At 39.3% G+C, this 23,228-nt stretch overlaps 1 protein-coding gene across 2 annotated transcripts; it reads left to right on the top strand.

The window, feature by feature from the left end:
- The first annotated feature begins 15,337 nt into the window (after window positions 1-15,337).
- On the top strand, window positions 15,338-22,522 carry LOC110287269 (eukaryotic peptide chain release factor GTP-binding subunit ERF3B). 2 transcript variants are annotated; one of them, XR_015047165.1, is made up of 4 exons: window positions 15,338-17,677; window positions 20,250-20,398; window positions 20,872-20,949; window positions 22,138-22,522. XR_015047165.1 is itself a non-coding variant. In XM_021153927.2 (1 exon), exon 1 carries the CDS (start codon window positions 15,554-15,556, stop codon window positions 17,450-17,452), a length of 1,899 nt encoding a protein of 632 aa, XP_021009586.1. In that variant the 5' UTR covers window positions 15,338-15,553; the 3' UTR covers window positions 17,453-17,853. The 2 variants fall into 2 exon arrangements, 1 of the variants encoding a protein (XP_021009586.1); XM_021153927.2 differs by lacking the exons at window positions 20,250-20,398; window positions 20,872-20,949; window positions 22,138-22,522 and having other exon boundaries at window positions 15,338-17,853.
- Window positions 22,523-23,228: the final 706 nt, after the last annotated feature.

Here is a 23,228-nt window from a genome sequence, read left to right as displayed (position 1 = left end):
ACGTATATGATTTCCGCATTGACCACTCGGAATTGAATAACTGATTGGAGGCACCCAGCTGCTGGGTAAGACTAATTCTCCCTCTCTAAGCAGTCCTTAGTTTCCCAGAGTTATTTGTCTAGGGGTTGACTCCCATGACAGTCCCCTCCCCCCACTGTAGCATGCTCATTTCTGTTGGCATTCTTCAGCTCTTCTTAAGTTAGCCATTCTTTTTTTTTTTTAAAGAAATGTAAATTTATTATTTTCAAACTATTTTTAAATGGGCATTGATTTGAAAAATAATGTGTTTGATTAAAAACAATGACAATTAACAATAAATTTGCATTATATAATTGCAATGATCTTTACATAGTTTATTACTAGAAGCACAAATTGAAGGAATATTGGAAGTATCCTTAATATTATGGGGATCATTTTGCAAAAAAAAAAATCTACTAATTCTTTTTTTTTCTACTAATTCTTGAATGGATTTTATGTTCGAATACTTTCTTGACTATATTTTATCGCATCTCTTTTAGTGTGATATGGAATCTTTGAAACTAGGTGTGGCATCAACAACATTATAAAGTTAGTCCAAACTATCTTTTACAGTAGGCAATTTAAATTCAGCAGTTTGCCTTTCAGCCACCCACTTAGGACAGCTTCCTTTGTTATCTTGTCTTTTGTTTGGTTGGAACAACCTTTTTCTTTTTTACATCAATTAACCAAACCTTGTCACTACCCAGCTTGGTTTCTAGCTCTGCAGCTTTCTCGAGAATTTCTCTATAATCCCCATCTTCTATCCTCGAAGATCACAGACAGGTTCGTTTTGTGCCATTAAAAATTCCAGTTTTCTCACTGTAGATTGTAATTTTGGAAAATTCCTTTTATCTTTTATCCTGTTCATCCTCACTTTCTCTCCAAATCACAGAACTCAAGTCATTCCCATCCCTTAAGTTGTTTGATGCTCACGATCACGCCTTGATTCATTGGTTGAGTCAAAATTGAAGGATTCGGGGTAAAGAACATGCACCTGTATTTATTTATTTATTGGACAATCCTTGCTGGTTAAGGGTGCAGCAGAAGGGTGAACTGGAGAATGATCCAGAATTAATGCTGCCATGATGCCCTCCCCCCTGCAGGAAATCTTAGATCATTAAGTTGAAAATGCTTGTCCCCAGGAACAAAATTTTGAAAGAATCATTCTGAAAACCATTCTCTTGAGAATTTAAACATCTTTACTAGGTTAATATATTAGAGATAATGAACGTGTGGCCTCTTTCACACTTATGATGTTTATTTGTGAGTTCCATTTGCATTTGCACACACACAGGCAGACAACCATTCTTTGTTTATTTTCCTCCCTGGTATGCAGGTGTCTTTTCTACTTGCTTGAGTGTTCTCTGGCATTGACTTCCACTCTGATCCCCATTGTACATTTGGGCTAAATGTACTTTTTCCTCTTTAATTATCATAGGCACCTTTTCTTTTTCCAAAAATGGCTCAATGTGTTCTGAAACTGAACCTCAAACATGTTCCCTACATGTTTTGGGTTCCCAAAATTGCATGTCTATTTCAAAATATAAAAAGTCAACCAATACTGTCCTTAAAATCTGTTCAGCCAAAACACCGTGTAAATCTTTCTGCAGCATTCTGAAGTTCCATGCCTTTAACAGGGACACCAGAGCATTTCTGTTGGTATTACATGTAAACTGCATGCCCTTTTCTCTTTGCAGCTCCTTCTAATGGGATATCCCATTTCAGCAGAAAATTCAATTTTTTTGTTGCTGCTGGGTTTTTTTTCCAATATTGTTCTCCCTCCCTATCCCTCCCTCACCTAGCTCCTTCCTCCCATCTACCCTCCCCTTCTTTGAGAGAGTGGGACCCCTCTGGCACATCAAGATTAGACACATCCTCTCCCACTGAAGCCAGACATGGCAGCCATGAAGACTAAGCTGACTGTCTGCTACATATGTGCCAGGGGACCTCGTTCCAGCCTGTGTATGTTTTTTGGTAGGTGACTCAGATTCTGAGAGCTCCCAGGGGTCCAGGTGTGTTGACTCTGTTGGTCTTTCTGTGGGGTTCCCATCTACTTCTGGGCCTTCTATCCTGCCCTCAACTCTTCCATAGGTGTCCCTGACCTCCATCTAATGTTTGGCTGTGGGTGTCTGCTTCTGTTTCTGTCTATTCCTGGGTATAGCCACTCAGAGGACAGTTATGCTGGGCTCCTGTCTGGGCATAACAGAGTATTATTAATAATGTCAGGGATTGATGTTTGCCCATGGGATGGGTCTTGAGTTGGGCTGGTTATTTGTTGGCCATTCCCTCAATCTCTGCTTCATCCCTGTATTTCTTTTAGACAGGACAAATTCTGAGTTGAAAATTTAGTGGATAGGTTGGTGTCCCTATCCTTCCACTAGGAGACCTGCCTGGCTACAGGAGGTGGCCTTTTCAGATTCCATGTTCCCATTGTTAGGTATCTCAGCTAAGGTCACCACAGTAAATCCTGGGAGCCTCTCCCATCTCAGGTCTCTGGGACCTCTTAGAGATCCTCTTCCCTAACCCCACCCTCACCCCAGGGAGCTTCAGATTTCCACTCATCCTTCTGGCCCTCTTGCTCTCTGTCCTGTCTTTCCCTATACCTGATCCTGCCTTCCCATTCCCCTTCTCATCCCGCCCCCTCCAGTTCCCTCCCTCCCTCTACCTCCTATTACTATTTTGTTTTCCCTTCTAAGTATGATTCAAGCATCCTTGCTTGGGTCTTCCTTTCTTGTTTAACTTCTATGGGTCTGTGGGGTGCATTATGGGTATTCTGTACTTTTTATGACTAATATTCACTTATCATCAGCGAGTACATACCATGCATTTCCTTTTGGGTCTGCGTTACCTCACTCAGGCTGATATTTAGTTCCATCCACTTTGTCTGCAAAATTCATGATGCCCCCATTTTTAACAGCTGAGTAGTACTCCAATTGTGTAAATGAACCACATTTTCTGTATCCATTCCTCTGTTGAGGGACATCTAGGTTGTTTCCAGCTTCTGGCTATTATGAAAATGGTTGCTATGAACATAGTGGAACATGTGCCCCTGTGGCATGGTGGGGCAACCTTTTGGTATATGTCTAGGAGTGGTATAGCTGGGCCTTCAGGTAGAACTATTACCAATTTTTTGAGAAACTGACAGGTTGATTTCCAGAGTGGTTGTACAGTTTGCATTTCCACCAGCAAATGTTTGCAGATACCAAAAAAATTTGCAGATACCAAAGTCATTCATAACCCTTTAAGAGACTGCCTAGCTTCAATTCTACTTAGGACTTTCATTTTCTTCTCCAAATTCAGTGCAGTATATTTCCATCTCTTTTTTATTCTGAATTTGACTTAAATAAACCCTTAGTAAACTGGGGGGGGGGGAGGTTTGAGGTTTGGTTTTTTTTTTTTTTTTTTTTTAAACAAGTCCCAAAAAACTAGCTAAAGACCTTCGAAGGCCACAAGCTTTTGTAGTAGAAACTAATGGACTGGAAAGGCTGAGGGTTCTTGACTGAAGTGCAGAGTTAGGTAAGGACTTACTGAAAGCTGCTATTGTCTGTCCACGACCATATTGTCAGGTTTTCTGCTATTGCAGGGTAGAGGCTGTCACTCATCACAAGTTTCTGCTTATTTTCTCAGTCAGGACTGACAGGGATGCCTGCATGTGATCCCTAACTATACAGGGGAAGGGATAAAGCAAAGCAGGAAGCAACTCAGAGCTGTTCCTACAAGAACACATCTGGACGGGATGTCCATCAAAAGCAATGCTTGAAAAAAGTCTGAAAGTTTCAAAGATAATGATAGTGCGACTGTGTGCAGCAGAGGTGCAGTGTGGCTGCCCCCACTCCAAAACAACCTGATTGTACCTCACTGTTAGAACAGAAAATGGTATTCATGTTGCTCTGACTACAGCATGTATAGGGGAAGTTTAAATATTTATTGAGACTACAAGCTTCAAGGACCCTGACACCAAACATCTGGATAGCAACAGCTTGGAAACAGTTGTGCAGAATTAAGTGAAGAAAAGTGGGCAGGTTGTCCACCTGAATGTCATCTAAATTTTATTTCAGTCAATACAGGAGTGAGTTTTCAGGGACACTAAGTTCCCCAAATAGTCTGTAAATGCAGACACAGTCTTCCACAGCACTTTTTCATTCTCAGATCTTCTTCCGTGAACATTCTAGATATATGTTACTGAGTGTTATTTTTCAGGGAAATTTTTCCATTTTTGGCATCTTACCAAGTTTCAGGAGCGTGCCAGTTTTTACATAAAAGTCTAGAAAGTGTGCAAAAAGTTTCACTGGAGTTTAAAATAAAAATCTGTCCTTTCATTTGTTTTCTTAAATTTACGCTAGAGTGTTAAATGGTTTGTTTTCTATGTCAGAATTGAATTTTTATTCACTATCGATTTTACTTAACTTGAACCAAGATTCAACCCTCTGAAGATTCAGATGTTGATGTTTCTGATAAACTGTTTCCCACAAGTTCTTCAGATGGCAAATTCTTTATAGCTCTGTGCCCTCCACATTCCTTTCCGGCTTTCCCTGATGCTACTCCAGGTCTTTTGAAACGTCCTGCTTTAGATATTTCATGGTTTTTATTCCAGATACACAACCTCACAGGAATAACAAAAACTACCACCACAATCCAATTCCAGGTGCTTTGGGGAAGTAGATTGTTGGAGAAAGCAGACCTTATGACAACAATAAGCCCACATCCTGGCTTAGCACCTTCCACTGATAAAATGTGTGGCAGTAAGCAAATGACGTCTCAGGTCTCAATTTCTTTGTCAAGGAAAATACAGACAACCCACTTCACAATTTAAAACATATTATACAAAAATACCCCCCCCCAAAAAAAAACCCACAACCCTAATGGTTTCGAGGAAAACATCACAAGATTCGGTAGGCATTTAAAACCCTCAACATCTCCGAAGGAAGCTGCGGAAGGCTCTGCAAACACAGCCTGGAACACGAGGGGCGGGGCCCAGGCAGTGAGCACAGCTCACAGAAGAGCAGCTGCAGACACCAGCGGCCACCAGTGGCCACCAGAGGCTCCAAAAGTATGCAAGGACAGCGAGATGCTAAGATGCTCTTCCTGTCAGTGCGCAGGGCTACAGTGAGCCAAGGTAGCCATTCTTAAAGCAAAGAATCCACACACACACACAAAATTGTAAAATCAAAATGATTACATATTTAATAAAGTTCAAAAGCAGTAAAATTATTATACAAGGATAGAAGCCAGGGCTGGAATTCATTTGGAATTAAGATGTAACAGGAAGTTGATATATTTATGGTCTTGCCGATGCTGATCATAATTACAGAGGTGTGCTCACTCTGAAAAATCTGTTTGAGCCATACATACACTTAGAACATATGACATTTTCCTGCAAGCATTTATGTTTGCTTAAAAATAATGCCTGTAAGCCTCAAGTGATTCATCCAAAGTGGATCAGAATATGGAGGAAGAGAGAAACATAAGCTGATACGGCAAAGTTAACAATTGCTGTTCTTCTATGTTCTGGCTATAAAAGCATCAATTGTAATCTTTTGACTTCTATATTTTTGTTTAAATTTTTGTTGAAAAATATTCAGATAAAAAAAAGTCATCAGAGATGGGCTCATAATTCCAACACTCGGGCAGCAGAGGCAGGAGGACTAGCCCCCCAAAAGTAAAACAAGAAAGGATTAGCCGGGCAGTGTGGTGCACACCTTTAATCCCAGCACTCGGGAGGCAGAGGCAGGCAGATTTCTGAGTTCGAGGCTAGCCTGGTCTACCGAGTGAGTTCCAGGACAGCCAGGGCTATACAGAGAAACCCTGTCTCAAAAATAAAAAAAAAATCAAAAATAAAAATATAAATAAATAAAAATAAAAAGAAAGAAAAAAGAATACATTATTCTGCAATTACAAGTAGTATGATTTATTTAAATTGATTTTTTTTTTTTTTTTTTGGTTTTTGGAGACAGGGTTTCTCTGTATAGCCCTGGCTGTCCTGGAACTCACTCTGTAGACCAGGCTGGCCTCGAACTCAGAAATCCACCTGCCTCTGCCTCATGAGTGCTGGGATTAAAGGCATGCACCACCACGCCTGGCTAAATTGATTTTTAAAAGTAAAAATCAAAAAAAGTAAAAATTGAAACTTCTAATTCTTCTGATTTTCCCTGTAAATGATAAGGTCAATATTTGTACAACCATTTTTAAAATAATCCCATTGTGATCATTTTTGCAATGGTGTTAAATTTATAGATTAATTTGAAGGCGGCTGTCACATTTATTGTATAGAAACTACAAACCAATAACACTACATATCTCTCTATTTTTTAAAAATCATTTCCATTTATTGAGATTAGGCTTTCTTTGCTGCCCAGGCTGGCTTTCAAATCCTGGGTTCACATGACCTTTCTGCTTTTACATCTTCAGTAGCTGGGATTATGTATATTTATCCCAGCACTCTGTTTGTTTATATAGTTTTCAAATTTTCTGTCATTAGTGTTTAGTACTTTTCAAATGTATGATCCATATATTTTGTTTGTAAATTCATATCTAATTATTTTTTGAGCTTTCATAAACTATCATTCCAATGTAATTGTTGCCATTGTAAATTATGAAAATTTCATTACTAGCTTATAGTATATATGTTTGATTGTATGTGTTGACTTACTCTTTTTCTATTAAACTCACTGGATATATCTAGGGCTTATGGTACTTTGTAGATTTCTTGGTAATTATCTTTTAGAAAGTATGAATTTTATTTCTTTTTCATAGGAAATCAGTTTGTCACTTTAACAAATTGATGGTGTTTGTTTATTTGGTGCTATGAAATTAATTCAAGTCCTCACAGGCTTTACACATTTTTTTCTAATCCCATGATACAGCATTGTTTACTACTTCTAAAATGTTGTTAAGTAGAGGTGATGAGAAAAACTTCTTTGCTTTGTTGTAGATTAGAGAGAAAACATCCAATTTTCTACCATTAAGGATGATGTTAGCTGTGGGTTTGCAGTAGAAGTTCTTATTACTAGCTGGAGGGAAGATTCCTAATTGGTCTAATGTGTAGAGTGATGACTTTTCTAAACCTTCGGAGACAATGATCTTATTTTTGCCTCCAGTGGATTGTTAATAGGGGTAGTGTACACTGACATTTTAACTGTTGACTAACTTTGAAAAAAAAAAAAAAACAAGGATAGACCCAATATGGTCATAATATGTAGTATTTTGCAAATCAAAATTCCCAGAAGGTCAGATAGGTGAACCTAAAGATTATGGAGGCTTAGAATATAGGTGAGTGTCAACTTATCTCGAGCTTCTTCTCTTCCCCATAAAAATCCACGCACTGACACTCAAGTGATCTGTCTAACCTAACATCTTTTTGACCTTTTAAATCTTAAAAAAGCAAAACCCTAGCTTCCATCAAACTGAAAGCTCAGGAAGTTACCACATAGTATAGTAAACCTATGTCAGCATTTTCCCTGCTTTGATGGAACTTGCTACCTGTGGTCTCCTCTAATGTAGTTGGCAAATACTTTTATGATTTTTAAAATTTCTGTATCTAATAAAATCTTAAGTAACTTCTTCTATACTGAATATGAATGAGAATTATTGAATAAGATGGCCCTCATGGGCTCATGTATATGAACGCTGGTACAACTGGTTAGGAGGGATTAGGAGGCGTGGCCTCGTTGTGTCTCCACTCATAGAGGTTATTGATCTTTTTTTAAAAAACATAATTTTAATAATATAAGTTAGGAATCTTTCTTCCTTTTCTGTTTTCTGAAAGCAATTGTACAAGCTTGAAACTCCCCATGAAATATCTAGTCAAATTCACCAGTAAAAGCATTTGGGCATAGGAACTTCTGTTTCCAAATGACTTTAGCAGTGAAACAACTATCATTATAATAATTATAGTACAGTTTGTGTTATCTATTTCATCATGGGTAAGCTTTGTTGTTTAATGCTTTTAAGAAATTATTTTTTAATAAATTGCTGACTACACACACACACACAAAGGCATTCAGATTGTCTCTTATTAGATGTGCTATATAACATTGCCTATTTTATACTTGATAATAGAAATCTATTATTTACCCCCTCTTGTTTTTCCCCTCTCATAATTTTCTGGCTAAGTTGGCACTATAGCTATCTATCCTTTTACTATATATTGCTAACCCAGAGAGAAACCAAGCCTCAAATTTTTAAGTAAAGTTTCTATTTCAAATGAATATGCATTCTTTTGGCCTCAACCTAAATCATGATGGCTTTGCAAATCTGCCAGCAGTTAGTGGATCCAAAGAGCAGGGAATGATATCAACAAAGTCAGATACCATAAATGAGAGTTATCACAAAAGAATACGTTATTCAAAATTTATTGGACATAACATAAAACAGGAGCATGTTCCTCAAGCACAGGGTGCAACAGAAATTAAACAAAATTAAAAGGGTGTAACAGAAGTTGCTAATGCAATGGTTTAGATACTAGATTATTTAAATATGTTTTCATCTTTTAATTAAAATATTTTGTATTTTTCTTACTACTATTACTTTTTATTTATTTTTTTCTCTCATGCATTACATCCAATCATAGTGTCCCCTCCCTCTATTTCTCCTAGTTCCCACTCCCTCCCCCCTCTGTCAGATCTACTCCTCCATTTCCCTTCGAAAAAGAGCAGGCCTCCCAGAGATATCAACTGAACATGGCATAAGAAGTAACAATAAGACTAGGCACAAACCCTCATAACCAAGGCTGGAGGATAACCAAGGCTGGAGGAGGCAACCCAGCAGGAGGAAAAGGATTCCAAGAGCAGGCAACAGAGTTTGAGATAACACCTGCTTCCACTGTAAGGAGTCCCACAAGAACACCAAGCTATATAACTATAATATATATGCCCAGGACCTATTGCAGACATATACAGGTCCAGTGGTTGTTAGTTCAGTCTCTGTGAGCCCCTAAGAGCCCAGGTTAGTTGATTCTGCAGGCTGTGTTCTCATGGTATCTGACCCCTCTGGCTCCTACAATCCTTCCTCCTCGTCTTCAGTGTTTCCCAAGCTTTGCCTAATGCTTGACTGTGGGTCTTTATATCTGCTCTGATCCATTGCCTAAGGAAGCCTCTCTGACAATAACTGGGATCTGTGAGTATAGCAGAATATCATTAGAAATCATTTCATGGACTTTTATTTTTTGCCAGTCATGTTTGGTCCTATTCTAGGTCTCTAGGCTATCCAGCCTATGGTTCCTGGCCATTCAGGCAGTGTCAGTTATGGGCTCTCTCTCTCTCTGTGCCTTCAGCCTCAAGTTAGACCAGTCATTGGTTGGCTGTTCTGTTCTGTGTTGGCACAAGTTCTGTGCCACCATTACCCAACATATCTTGCAGGCAGGAAAATTGTAGATCAAAAGGTTTTATGGTTGGGTTGATGTCCCACCACTGGAAGCCTTGCCTGGTTAAAGAAGATGGCTGGTTCTGGCCCCATATTTCCCATTACTAGGAGTCTTTACTAGGGTTACTAGGGTCATCCTTGTAGATTCCAGGGTGTTTATACTGCACTAAACTTCCACACCACCTCCCAAATGCGCCCCCCCCCATTTCCACTCATCTCTTCCAGTACTCTCTCCCTTCACCCCTCCCCACCCCTGTCCAATTTGATTCCTCCTGTTCTCATACTCACTTGTCCCCAGTCTACCCACAAAATTTATTCTTCTTCCCCTTCTCAGGAAGGTCCATGAACCTCCTTTGACCTCCCCCTTTTACTTAGCCTTTCTGGGTCTGTGGATTGTAGCATGATTATCCTTTAATTAACAGCTAATGTCAACTTATGAGTACATTTCCTCCCTTCAAACCCTCTCTTGTATCTCCCATTAACTCTCTCTCAAATTCAAGATCTCTAATTGTTTTTTAAATACATACACTATATATATATATATATATATATATATATGAACACAATAATATATTGATACAACTTAATCAGTCCACATAATGTTACTTTTATGCATATGATTTCAGGGCTTATCTCTTGGTTTTGAGTAACCAGTTGGAGGCTCTTCTCTGGCGAAGCCTGCTCTATTGAGTTCAATGTTCCTTAGTTGCTGATAGTTCTGTGCATATAGTTGGGGCTCCACGGGATTTCCTCTTTTCATGTTAACATGGGTCTAGTTTCATTATCCCACATGTTGACATCTTTGTTTTTTAACCACTCACTGTTGAATTTGTTGTCTTTTCTCAAGCGTATGCTTTTGGTATCAGATATCAGACATCAGACTTAGTGGACAAAATTTTAAGGTCAATATAAATAAAATATCAATTATGAGAAATCTCAAGACCTAATGAAGGTGTGTTGTTAATGTTTAATCAGCTAGAGAACATAAATAAAGTGTGGAAGTGATGAAACAACAAAGTAGGAATTTTGGAGTTGAAAACTAAAGTAAGTCAAAGTGAAAATTTCATGAAAGGAATTTAACAATAATCTTGAATTAAACAGTTAAGAGTTGGAATCGACCAATTTTAAGATAGATCAAATATCATTCTCCAATAATAGAAAGAGACAGGATTTTTGAGAAAAGAATAGACCTAGAGAAAGCTGAGATCCCCACTAATCCCATACATATAATAGTGCACAGTAAGGAAAAGAGAAAAGTATTCAAGGAAATTCCAATTTTGCATTGAAGAATGTATACCATGCTCAATGAGCTCCAAGCAAGATAAATGCAAGAACAGTGCTGAAAGACAAAGAAAATATTGAAAGCAAGAAGAGACCTGTGCATTAGAATGATCCTAGTAACTTTGTTAACTGGATTCCTATTGAAATAATGAATACCACAAAACAGTGAGATGATATATTTTAAGTGCTAAGACAAAAAATGCCAGGAAAAATTATGTGCATTTTGAATGCATCTAAGTTATAAACTATTTAACTATAAGTACCACATCTCAGATACTTTATGTCCATCAAGTGTTTCTCATTCAGTTGGCTGAAAGAAATAGTAAATATTGGTTAATTTTTTGCAGGGTTGGATACTGAATCTAGTTTCATACATACTAAGTAAGCATTCTACTACTGAGCTGTATCCCTAGCCCACAGAAAATGGATGCAAATTGAGATTGTCCTGTGTGTGTACCTGTGCGTATGTATGTGTGAGTATTTCATATATACATCAGAAAAATATTGTCTAAAAAGGGGAAAGAGGACACTAATGAAAAATGGGAAAATTTACACCAATTCACATTATGGTTAATCATTGCTTAACACCACTGAAAAGGAAAAACTGTTAAAAGCACTGAGAGATAAAAGGTACATTAGGTACACAGAAACAATGATAACAACACTGCATTTCTCAATGGGAACAGCTTGAGTAGGAAGATCTTAGATGCCACTGACATTCTAAAAAACAGTACAGGAAAAAAACTGTATCTGGAAAGAATATATTTCATACTAAGGCAAAATAAAGCAGATAAAAAGGCAAATGATAAAAATGCAAGTGCAGTTATAAGAAGTGGACTTGTTAAACTTGTTTTTGTTGACATTGTTTTGTGTGCGTGTGTTACTAGGATTCATATGTAGGCTCTAATCTGTGCTAGTTAGAGCTCTATCACAGAACCCATAGGAAAATAAAGATGCCTATTTCTAAAGATGCAAATAGCGTAAAATACATTTTTGATAAGGATAGTCCATGTTAATATAGTAAGAAAACTGGAAATATTATGATATAATGTTTAATAGTGATAAAACAATCAATTTAATAAGAAGATGTAATGCCTCAGGATAGCCTGGGCTTCTATCTGGATAATCTGGATAGTTCTAAGTTAGCCTGGAATAGATTCTAAGACCTTGTCCAAATAAATAAGAGAGCACATAAATCATAAATGTTTACATACTTGGTAAAAGACTTTCAAAATCCTTGGAGTAAACCTGATAGAACTGAAGAGGGAAATATTAAAATCAATAATTGTATCCAGGACTTTCAATGACCCTCTGTCAATATAAGTAGAAAATCATCAGAGATATAAAGACTTGAATAATACAATTAGCCATCTAGACTTAATAGATGTAAAAAGCATATTCCCAAACAATAGCATGTTACACAATTTCTCAGATACACACGGAATTTTACTGATATTACAAGGAGTGAAATTAATTCCCCCAAATTTCAAGGCTTGAAACCATATGCATATTTTTCTCAGACAGCAATGGATTTCAATTAGATATCCATACTAGAATGATTATAGAAAAATCCCTAAAAAATTTGACACTAAATAAAATCCTATAACTTATAGATCATAAGATAAATTAATAGGGAAATTATATTTTTTTCTAAATAAAAATAAAAACAACAACTAAGCCTGTGGGAAACTATTAAAGAAGTATCTATGAGGAAATTTGTAGTATTGAAATAGTAGAAAAGAAAAAAGACTTTAATGTTTCACATTTATCTCTCTATAACACTATTCTATTCCCCCCTCCTTAGAAGAACTCCTTCACTCCCCAGTCCCTTACTAGGTACTTAACTGATCTTGAACTTCTGATTCTCCTGTGTCGACTTTCCAAATCCTAAAATTACATATGCATACCACAATGTCTGATACAAATGTTCATTTATTGATTTATATGTTGATTGTAAGTGTGCTTCTTTTTTTCAAAATATTTATAACCAGGTCATAGTTTTCTCTTTATTTGCTTTTTATTTTTTGAGACTTTTATATACGGGTATTGTTTTCATTATTTCCCCTCCTTGACTTCCTCCAATTCATCCTATGTCCCTTCCAGTCACTCTCAAACCTATGACATCTTCTTCTCTATTATTGTTACATATATATATATATACATATATATATATATACATATATATATATGTATATATATATATATATATAATGCTGAATACTGAATCCACTTAGTGTTTCTCATGTGTATATGTGTTTAGAGCTGACCACTTCAGACAGGATAACCTATCTGGGTCTCATCCTTGGAAAAGACTGATTTGACTTCTCTCAGCAGCCATTTCTTCCTAATGCTGAAACCTTTAAATACAGTTCCTCATTTTTGTGGTCATCCCCAATCATAAAATTGTTTTGATTGCTACTTCATAACTGTAATTTTGCTACTGTTATGAATTGTAATGTAAATATTTTTAGAGACAGGGGTTTAGCAAAGGGACGGAGACCCACAGGTTGCAAATCCATGTTCTAGACTGAGCCTTGTGAATTTTTTCCCATCCATATTGCTGTGTCAATTAGTGTTGTCATCGTGTATATCTTGTTTAGGCAACCATATTGTTGAGATTTCAGGGATGCAATTTCTCTGTCATATGTAGAAGACACTATCCTGAGGCAGACACTGTGTCACAGTCTTTCTGTTCCTTCTTCTGGATGTTCCCTGAACCTTTGGTCAAAATTTGGGGGTGTCTGACCCCAGTGGTACTTATATCTTTTTATAAGAAAATAAACATAAGTTTGTTTTATGAAATTCTTTTTGAGACAGAGTTTTCCTGTGTAGGTAGCCCTGGCTGTCCTGGAACTAGCTCTATAAGCTAGGCTGGCCTCTAACTCAGAGATCCACCTGTCTCTGCTTCTTAAGTGCTGGGATAAAAGGCGTGAGCCACCACTTCCTGGCTTTATGCAATTATCTTTGTGCTATGTTTTACAATAAAACATTTAAAAGGGGAAATGAATAAATATCATATATACTTAAAAATATAGTGGGGAAAATCTTTGTGAGAGGGAGACAAGTGCTCCTTCATAAACCAAGAGTTTTGTCTAAGGTCAATTTTTCCAGTAGACTGAAGCAAATGTATGTTTCTGTGTGTCTGTTTCTCCCTCCGTCTGTCTGTCTGTCTGTCTTGTTCTCTGTCCTGCCTCTAGCCACTTTCTGAATCCCATGAATGACAGACTGTGAGGACACCAATCCACCATTTCTTTTTTCCCCTTTAAAGCTGTTAATGAAGAAAACCCTCTGTTCTCTAAAAAAGATACCCCAAGCAGCAAACTTGCTAGTATGTTATGACTAATTCAGTTGTCTTAGAAGGAAAAATTCTAAATCTGTTCTGTGTATTAGAATAGGTTACTTTATGTAACAACAGCCCCTTAAACCTTGACAGATTCTCCTAAACCCATTTAAAGAAAGTTGTCCTAGGGTCACAAAGTGTTCCAGTACCTGTGCGGGGTACTGCCCAGAAGTCTATCTTTACATTTTACTTCTCAGTTTTTCCTATTATTTTTCTTTTTTCTGCAATAAAAGAAATAAACCATTATCAAGGAAAAAGAACCAAGGGCATGTAAAGGAAGGAAATAAATAGCACACAGCTGTGGCAGTTCCATGGGGAGCACTATCAAGGGCCCTGATATTCTCATAAAGTATGGAGAACATAGTAATCAAATTACCAGTCATCCACTTGGTTTTATAACGTCTTACTTTGTTATTGAGTTGATTTAAAACAAATGCCTACAACTCCACCTGGGAAAAGTAAATTGGATTATCCCCAGCTTTCTCCTCTCTGATTGCTATAATTTACAAACAAGGTCATCCAGGATTTAGATAAAATATCAACCATTTCTGAGGGTGATAGTCTATTAATGAGAACTATAAAGGATTTTCTCCACTTTAGAGGCCATAGTGGCTTTAATTGAGCTTACAGCCAGTTTCTTTTTACCTCTGTCACTGCATTGATTCCTATTGCAAACTCAGTTCTGGTTTCAGGCTGAAAGGGCATGGCCTGTGATTCTTGTAGAAGTCCTGGTATATAGGTACACCCACAACTACAGATGGTTGGAAAGGTACAAGTAGCCTTATTCCAGAGAATGGCCTGCCTGCTACTGTCCGGATACTTGCATATAAAATGATTAGAATAATTGTTAAAAATTGCTTTCCTTGGTAATTTAAAAAGACCATTAACCCCATCCTTAAAATGGAAGCGGATGGGGGCATCAATGGGAGCAAAAAGCCTCTCGATTTCAATTAATTCGTGATTTTAAGTTGCAATTACTATCTTGATTCATTTTATAAGTCCCCGTGTAAGCGCTACTGACCTCCCACCCCGCTTGTTGCTCATTTTTTGCCTCCCATTTGTTCATTTCGTTTTATGTGAAGATTTTAGAATTTTAAGTCAGGTGTATCTGAGGCTTAATCATTGGAACCTGGTCAAATCATTCTGTCAGATTGTGTGAACCAAAATAAATAGAAAATCTCGTGTTTTTTTTTTTTTTTTAATTGTACTTGGAGACTCAGCCTCTGACTGAGAACTAACGGGGACAAACCTACGGATGGCAGCGAGGGGTCAATTCACCACAGGCGTTGGGTCAGGGGTGGAGGAGTCGGAAGTGATTGGGATTTGGGGGAGGAGATTCGCTCACACACTGGAGCTGAGCCTTGAGCGGCCATATCTGCCGCCGCCGCCGCAGCTGTGAGTGCAGCATCTGCGCTTAGCTGCCTCCGCGCCGCTAAGGTTCGCGTCGCTCGCCCGTGGCCCGAGGCTGTTCCTGCCTTACTACCACCGGTAGAACCCTCTCCTCCTGACCTGCCTACCTCGCTCCTTCTCCGCCGCACCCCGGCTGCTCACACCATGGATCTCGGCAGCAGCAGCGACTCGGCTCCCGACTGCTGGGATCAGGTGGACATGGAAGCCCCGGGTTCGGCTCCGAGCGGGGATGGAATCGCCCCCGCAGCCATGGCAGCGGCTGAGGCCGCGGAAGCCGAGGCCCAGCGCAAGCATCTCAGCTTGGCCTTCAGCAGTCAGCTCAACATCCACGCCAAACCTTTCGTGCCTAGCGTAAGCGCAGCGGAGTTCGTGCCGTCCTTCCTGCCTGGATCGGCCCAGCCGCCCGCCCCCACAGCCTCCAGCTGCGACGAAACCTGCATTGGTGGCGCCGGGGAGCCTGAAGGTAAAGGGATGGAATGGGGAGCACCTGTGGAACCTTCCAAAGATGGCCCTTTAGTGTCGTGGGAGGGTTCCAGTTCAGCTGTTACCATGGAACTTTCAGAACCTGTTGTAGAAAACGGAGAGGTGGAGATGGCCCTAGAAGAATCTTGGGAGCTTAAAGAAGTGAGTGAAGCAAAGCCTGAGGCTTCTTTGGGAGATGCAGGGCCCCCAGAAGAAAGTGTCAAGGAAGTGATGGAGGAGAAAGAGGAAGTAAGGAAATCAAAATCTGTGGTCATACCATCAGGTGCACCTAAGAAAGAACACGTAAATGTGGTCTTCATTGGGCATGTGGATGCTGGCAAGTCAACCATTGGAGGACAAATAATGTTTTTGACAGGAATGGTTGACAGAAGGACACTTGAGAAATACGAACGAGAAGCTAAGGAGAAGAATAGAGAGACCTGGTACTTGTCCTGGGCCTTAGATACAAACCAGGAAGAACGAGACAAGGGTAAAACAGTGGAAGTGGGCCGTGCGTATTTTGAAACGGAAAAGAAGCACTTCACAATCCTAGATGCCCCTGGCCACAAGAGTTTTGTCCCAAATATGATTGGCGGTGCCTCTCAAGCCGATTTAGCTGTGCTGGTGATCTCTGCCAGGAAAGGGGAATTTGAGACTGGATTTGAAAAAGGTGGACAGACAAGAGAACATGCAATGCTGGCCAAAACAGCAGGGGTAAAATACTTAATAGTGCTTATTAATAAGATGGATGACCCCACAGTAGATTGGAGCAGTGAGCGATATGAAGAATGTAAAGAAAAACTGGTGCCCTTTTTGAAAAAAGTTGGTTTCAGTCCAAAAAAGGACATTCACTTTATGCCCTGCTCAGGACTGACTGGAGCAAATATTAAAGAGCAATCTGATTTCTGTCCTTGGTACACCGGATTACCATTTATTCCATATTTGGATAGTTTGCCAAACTTCAACAGATCAATTGATGGGCCAATTAGGTTGCCAATTGTGGATAAGTACAAGGATATGGGCACTGTGGTCCTGGGTAAGCTGGAATCAGGATCCATTTTTAAAGGCCAGCAGCTTGTGATGATGCCAAACAAGCACAGTGTGGAAGTTCTAGGAATAATTTCTGATGATGCCGAGACTGACTTTGTAGCTCCAGGTGAAAACCTCAAAATCAGACTGAAAGGGATTGAAGAGGAAGAGATTCTTCCGGGCTTCATACTTTGTGAACCCAGTAATCTTTGCCATTCCGGACGCACATTTGATGTTCAGATAGTGATTATTGAGCACAAGTCTATCATCTGCCCAGGTTATAATGCGGTGCTTCACATTCATACTTGTATTGAGGAGGTGGAAATAACAGCCTTGATCTCCTTGGTAGACAAAAAGTCAGGAGAAAAAAGCAAGACACGGCCCCGCTTTGTGAAGCAAGATCAAGTGTGCATTGCCCGGTTAAGGACAGCAGGAACTATCTGCCTGGAGACATTTAAAGATTTTCCTCAGATGGGACGTTTTACCTTAAGAGATGAGGGTAAAACAATTGCCATTGGAAAAGTTCTGAAGCTGGTCCCAGAGAAGGACTAAGCAATCTCCTTTGATGCCTCTGCACCATAATGTGCGAAAGATTGACCGCAACCTACTGCCCATTGACAAACTTGTGCCCATATTTTGCAGACAAATTTCACAGCGAAAATCCACGTGTTGTCAGCTTTCTCATGTTGAGACGTCAGTCGTGTCACTCCTGAATGCATACTCCAGTTTCCTCCCTCTATAGCACTCTGCTTCCTTGGACAAATCAGTAATAGCTTTGTAAGTGATGTGTGTGTAATTGCCTACAGTCCTAAAAAAGAATATATTTTAAAGTTTTCATTTCCGTTTGGGATATCTAGACATCCTTTGTTCTGTGGAGAACAGTCAGTGCCAGTGTGTGTATATGTTGATGAAGATAACTAATATGTAAATAAAACGTTGCGTTTGAAACTTCAGCATTTGAAATGTGTTTGAATAATGCTTAAATTGGGATGGAGTACTGTTTCATTAGATTATTTTCTCAAGTAATTAAATATACTTATTACCTGGGCTTAGAAAAAGGTCCATTCATAGTTTGAAATGAGGGATTTGTCGAAACCACACAGGTTTGTACTAAAGGAAAACTACGGGGGTAGGGTGGGATGCAGTGGGGGTGGGATGGAACCTATCTTAGTGCCCTTCCGAAGTGTGTTTTCTGTGTCTAATATTAGTAAAGGAGTTTTTCTACTTACCCAGTTATTATTTGAAAATGATTATCCTGTTTGTCTTCCATTAGGTCCCATAATGTTCAGCTCAGCTAAATCACATATATACTTAAGGTTTCAGTCAAATAGACTGTTCTCTGCAATCTGTCATTTTTAACATGCTTTGCTGTTTTTCACTGAAATTTGGGGAGCAAGACACTGTGGATACAGTTACTGAAAAGGTACACTGTTGCACTATGTGTCTGTCATTTATGAAAAGCAAGGACTTGACATGAGGAATCTGTTTCTCAGGGTTTACCGTTCATTACCATCTATTCTCCACAAATTCTTAAGGAAAACACCAGTTGTCAATTCTAAGGTAGTTAGATTTATTGTTGGAAGAATGACTTTATGGCCCTTGGAACTATCAACAGAGGGAGAATTTTCTGTCTTGGTAAGTGGGTAGTTTTAGTGTAAGCGGTTGCCTGGTAGTGTGCAGAACCAGTTTCTCTTAGGCATAGCTCTGTACTTGGAGCAAGAAACTTCTTTCCTAATGACTATGAGCAAGCCGGTAGATGTAGACACTGCCTGCCACATACCTGGGCCTGTGCTCAGGTCATGGCAGTGTCTTTCCCTTGGTCTTTTCCTTTGTGTGCTCATGAAACTCTTGACTTCATGTATCAGGTCGTTACTGACTGATCTTGTCAGAGTTCCAACAGTATGGCTCCTATGTGCATCATCCACGGCAGGTCATCAGAGCACCCACTTGAGAAAAAGATTTTAACTGGTTGTGTATCAGCTAACTTAATCCAGAAGGGGCCTCATACTGTGATGGGCACAGTCGTTTAATCATGAGTGTGGATGGCATGAGTATTGTTTAATCTTCCGTCATAAAGAGTTCCTCCTCTTGGTCGAGTGTTAAACTTTGTACAGCAAGCTGGCCAGTCTAGAGCTTGATAAAAATTCTACCTTAGCAGTAACTTATTGAGGATTTCCCTGTAGCCCAGGTTGGCTCCACTGTGTACCCTAGGTTGGCTTGAAGCTTGTGACTGTCCTGCTTCAGTATCCTGAGACTTGAAATTCGAGATGGAAGCCACTACACTAAGCTCTTGGCAGTCACTTAACAAAGTTGTTTTAGTGCTGCATTAATGTCATAGTAATTTTAGTAATTTACCAACATATGTGTGTATTATGTACAAGTATCACACGTACAACACACACACCTATCAGTTGGCTAAAAGAAAAGCCAGGACAGAACTGTTTCCATTCAATCTGGGCAATTTTCAAAAACTAGTTTCTAAATGGTTGTGTGTGAGAGACACATAAATTCCAGAGAAAAATGTCACAATCTTTAAAAGTTATTTTAGAAATTAGTTCTTTGCAGTTCAGTGAGGATCATATTATGCAGGAAGTTGGGGACACCAGAGTCCAGCTCTTTTAAGGTAGTAGATACGAGCCTGGCATTGTGGCACACTGGCTTGCAGTCTAAGTAAGTATTTGGAAAGCTCAGTCAAGAAGATAATGTGTTCAAGGCCACCCTTGGCTACACCGTGAGTTTGAGAATAGCCGTGGTTGCATAGCAACAGCCTGTCACAGAGAACCACCAGTAGATCTAAACATACAGTAATATTTCTGTATAACTTCTAGGTATTTTCCTTAATAGTTATTAACATTTAATATTTTTCAGTATTTCAAACTAGGACCATTACCACTACAGCACTAGTTTGCCTAGTATGGTGAACTATTTATAAAGCTATAACAAGGGGAGTGCCCTTTGACAGAGTTTCTACTGTCTCCAATTAATGTTAAATTAACTTTTTTTTTTTTTTGAGACAGGGTTTCTCTGTGTAGCAGCCCTGGTTGTCCTTGAACTCACTTTGTAGACCAGGCTGGCCTTGAACTCAGAAATCTACCTGCCTCCGCCTCCGCCTCCGCCTCCACCTCTGCCTCCCAAGTGCTGGGATTAAAGGCCTGCGCCACCACTGCCCAGCTAAATTAACTTTTAACTCTGATGGTTTAAATAAGAAAATCCCTCATAGACTCATATATTTGAATTGGTTCTCAGTTGGTGATGTGGTTTGGGGGAGGTTTAGGAGGTGTGGCCTTGCTGGAGGTAGCATGCCACAAGGGGTGGGCTCTGATTGTTTATAGTCTCACCCCACCTCCAGGTGCTCTCTCTGCTTCCTGCTTTCAGTTGAGGATGTGAGCTCTCAGCTTCCTGCTCCAGTTGCCATGCCTGCTGTTTGCTGCCATGCTTCCCTGCCACGATGATCGCTTATCTCTCTGGAACTGTGAGCCTAAATAAACCCTTCATTCTGTAAGTTGCTTCTGGTCATGGTGTTTTAGCACAGCAACAGAAAAGTAACCGGTGGTTGGAAACCAGAGAGTAGGCTGTTGCCGTGTAGACCATGACCATATATATATATATATAGATAGATAGATAGATAGATATACATTTTTTTAGAGGAATATGGAAGACCGAGACTTTGGATTAGAAAAGTGGTTGGATGCTTTAAGCAGATAGTCGGAGCATGGGAGACTAGTGTGGAGAGTAAAGCAGAATGCAGTTGTCTGGCTCACAAGGCTTCAGAAGGGAACAATATTAGCAGTTGGACTAGAGCCCGTTTCTGTGCTATTTTGGCAAAGAAACTGGGTGTCTTCTGCCCTTTTCCTAAGAATTCACATAAGGCTAAAATTGAAAAACTAGAGTGGGAGTTCTAGCCAGGAAACTGTTGCATGTGTCTAGACCTTGACCCCCTTCTGACATGTTTTTTTTTTGAGCATTTTCAGATCTCCTATTAAGGCATTGGATCTATTTTCTGTTGATTCTGCTACAGAGAGAAGGCTTCGTGTTTCATTGTATATCATGTGAGTTGATACCGTGTTGGGTTGTTTTGGTTTTTTTTGCCATCTTTTTAAGGGTCAGTTGGTTATAAATGCATATAGTTATTCCTCTATTATACTGCTCTTTGTTTTTATATGCCAATATCATGCTTTATAGATACTTCCAATTTGAATATGCAATAGCATGATGCTTACAAACTTTGTTCTTTTTTTTTCCTGAAGATATTCTGGGACATTTGTATGTCCATATTAATTTTAGGGTTATCTTTCTGGTTCTGTGGACAATGCCACTAGTATTTTGACAGGAATTGCCTTGAATCTATAAATTATTTTGTATAATATGGTTATTTTAACAATATCTTTTTTCTAGTTTGTGAGAACTGTGAAGTCATTTCTTTGGCACAGGAAATTACAGTTCTGCATAATGCTGTGTTTGTGGCATGATTATTGATAATGCTTTTGCGAGTCTATGATAAAGAAAATGGGAAAAAAGAAATTCAAAATGTACAGATTGCAGAGATAAAGATTGGCTAGAAGAGGGACTGTAATTGTTAAGGAGGTTAACACCATTAAGGAGAGGCCTGCTCTGCACTTGAATAAGTGGAGGGGTCCCTTCAGGACAAGACTCCACCCAGCTAAGCTTCTGACTTGGGAAAGAGAATCTCAGATGGTTTCTGTTCCTGGAATGCAATAGCAAACATAAGCTGCTGTTAGTGGGCATCAGGGGAGTGTGGAGCCATCCCAAGTTTACAGCCTAATTTGACAGTGTCATTCATATGGTGGTGGCTTCAGAGGGATGAAAAATGAAAGAATGAAGGGGCTGTAGATTCATAGCTGATTTCAGAGAGCCAGTGAGGCTAAGCAGTGTGTGTCCCTGCATGATGGCCCGGTTTGTTTGTGAAAACTAACCCCCAAGTTGTTAGTGATGTTAGAGCTGTTAGACCTCTGCCTACGAGAGCTACATAAATGAAGCGAATCCAGTCTAATTAGATTTATGTTTCAGGTAGCAAAACTGAAAGGACAGAGCCATCTAAATCATTTGACATGGGACGTAGAGCTACAAGATTTAGTTTTGTGCCCTTCTGGGTTGTCTTCCTTTGGCCCATTTTTCCTTTCTATGCTCCATTTCCTCCGTTTTGGAATTTTATTCTTTGCCATTGTATGTTGGAAATGTGTAATTTGCTTTTTTCTTTTTTTTTTTTAAATTTACAGGGAGCTACAATTAAGAGATTGCCTTGAGTATCATAAGAGACTTTGGATGGTGGACTTTTAAGCAGTGTTGGGGCCATTAAAGACTGGGGACATTTTTAAGCTTGACTGGATGCAGTTCGAATGATGATCTAACCATGAGCCTGTGGAGGCCATGGAGTGGAATGTGATGGCTTGAATAAAGAATGACTCCTCTAGGCTCATGTCTTTGACCACTCGATTCCCAGGTGGTGGTGCTGGTAGGGATGATTAGAAGGCGTGGCCTTCTTGGAGAAAGCACGCCACTGGGAGCAGGCTTTGAGGGTTTATAGTCTTACCTCGTGTCCAGTTTGCTCTCTCTGCTTCATACTTGTAGTAGAGTGTGTGAGCTCTCAGCTTCTGCATCCAGTCGCCCTGCTTGCCTCTTGCTGCTGGGCTTCTCTGTCATCATTCATGATGGACTTTTATCCCTCTGGAACCATTAGCCAAAATAAACTTTTTTTTTCTGTAAGTTATGTTGGTCATAATTTTTATCACTGCAATATAAAAGTAACTGATATTTTCTGTAAGAGCTTTACCTCAATATTCTATCTATATTAATATTATGTTAAAATTTCCCATGATTTATTGCATGCTAAATACACAACACACCTTGCACTTCAGGATTTGTTAGTAACTACCCACTGGCTTTTAGCAACTTTATAAAATATTTTTATTCTCTGAAAATTTCATAGGTATGTAGAATATATTTTGATCATATTTATTCAGCCCCCTCCCTCCAAATCCCCTAATGCCCTCCTCCCCTTCTCCCTCCCAAATTCTAGTAACTTTTAACCTAAGATTCCTCCTCTGCTTCTCTGGATTTTATGGGCCAGCTCTGAGGAAATGTTACCTAAAGAAAGGGGCAAACGTACATTCTTCCACTGCAGCAAAGACCCAGGAAGGAAAGCAGAGGAAACCTTTAGCTGGGGACCAGGACACTGCATTTCTCACAAAAGCATTTTTTCTTTGATACTCAGGAACAGTTTTCCCAGTGCTTTCCTTAACTGCAAAGGTCACTGTTCCTATCCTCAAAAGATACATCTCTCAAAATAAACCCTCTTTTCAAAGTATCT

Source organism: Mus caroli, unplaced genomic scaffold, assembly GCF_978045245.1.
Source record: "Mus caroli unplaced genomic scaffold, Mus_caroli_1 scaffold_5, whole genome shotgun sequence".
NCBI classification, from domain to species: Eukaryota; Metazoa; Chordata; class Mammalia; order Rodentia; family Muridae; genus Mus; species Mus caroli.
This window is presented reverse-complemented; position numbering and strand designations above follow the sequence as displayed.